Here is a 619-nt window from a genome sequence, read left to right on the forward strand (position 1 = left end):
TCTGGGAATCCATAAAAAAAAAACTTTTCTTTTTCCGGATTAAACGAATCCTGTAAAACCTACCTACGTCGTTGAGAAGTGTTGCTGCCGCGTGCTGGATGAGGTGGGGCGTGCACTGGTATGTAGCCACTGCTCGAAGACATTGCAAAAGCTCTTTATTTTGCGTGTGGATGACACCTACTCGGAAACCGGCAAGAGCGAAATCCTGGAGGGACGGGTTGTAAGAAATAAATTAAAGGTTTAATGCAATATATAAACAATGGAGTCAAAATTAATCGTGAATTTAGTGAATGTCGAGCTGATAACACCGATAACGTTAAAAAAAAGCAAGACAAACAAAAATTAATTATCTAATTAGGAATCCTAATATTCAAATGTATCGATCAGAAGAATGCCATAAAACTAACCTTCGTGAGACCCCAGAGCACGTGCGTTCTGTCAGGGTCCGGAAGATCATTCAGGGAAAGGACACTGTGGTGAGGAGCTGAGGAGTCGAATACAGAAAGGGCGTAGATCTCGTCCACAATGACGTGCATCTGGTGCCTACAAGAAGAAGAAGAAAAAGTTTTATGTTTCGCTGTTTTTTGTGCATTTACTGATCGATGTACAGTCAGAAAAT

At 41.0% G+C, this 619-nt stretch overlaps 1 protein-coding gene across 1 annotated transcript in view; it reads right to left on the reverse strand.

Annotated features, from left to right (window-relative positions):
* LOC119592693 (probable inactive 1-aminocyclopropane-1-carboxylate synthase-like protein 2) overlaps window positions 1-619 on the reverse strand; it is a 5,517-nt gene that overhangs the window by 1,812 nt on the left and 3,086 nt on the right. The window contains 2 exon segments of the mRNA XM_037941609.1: window positions 64-205; window positions 408-543. Of these exon segments, the coding sequence (XP_037797537.1) occupies window positions 64-205; window positions 408-543 (278 nt within the window).

This window comes from Penaeus monodon, chromosome 30 (assembly GCF_015228065.2).
Source record: "Penaeus monodon isolate SGIC_2016 chromosome 30, NSTDA_Pmon_1, whole genome shotgun sequence".
Classification (NCBI taxonomy): domain Eukaryota; kingdom Metazoa; phylum Arthropoda; class Malacostraca; order Decapoda; family Penaeidae; genus Penaeus; species Penaeus monodon.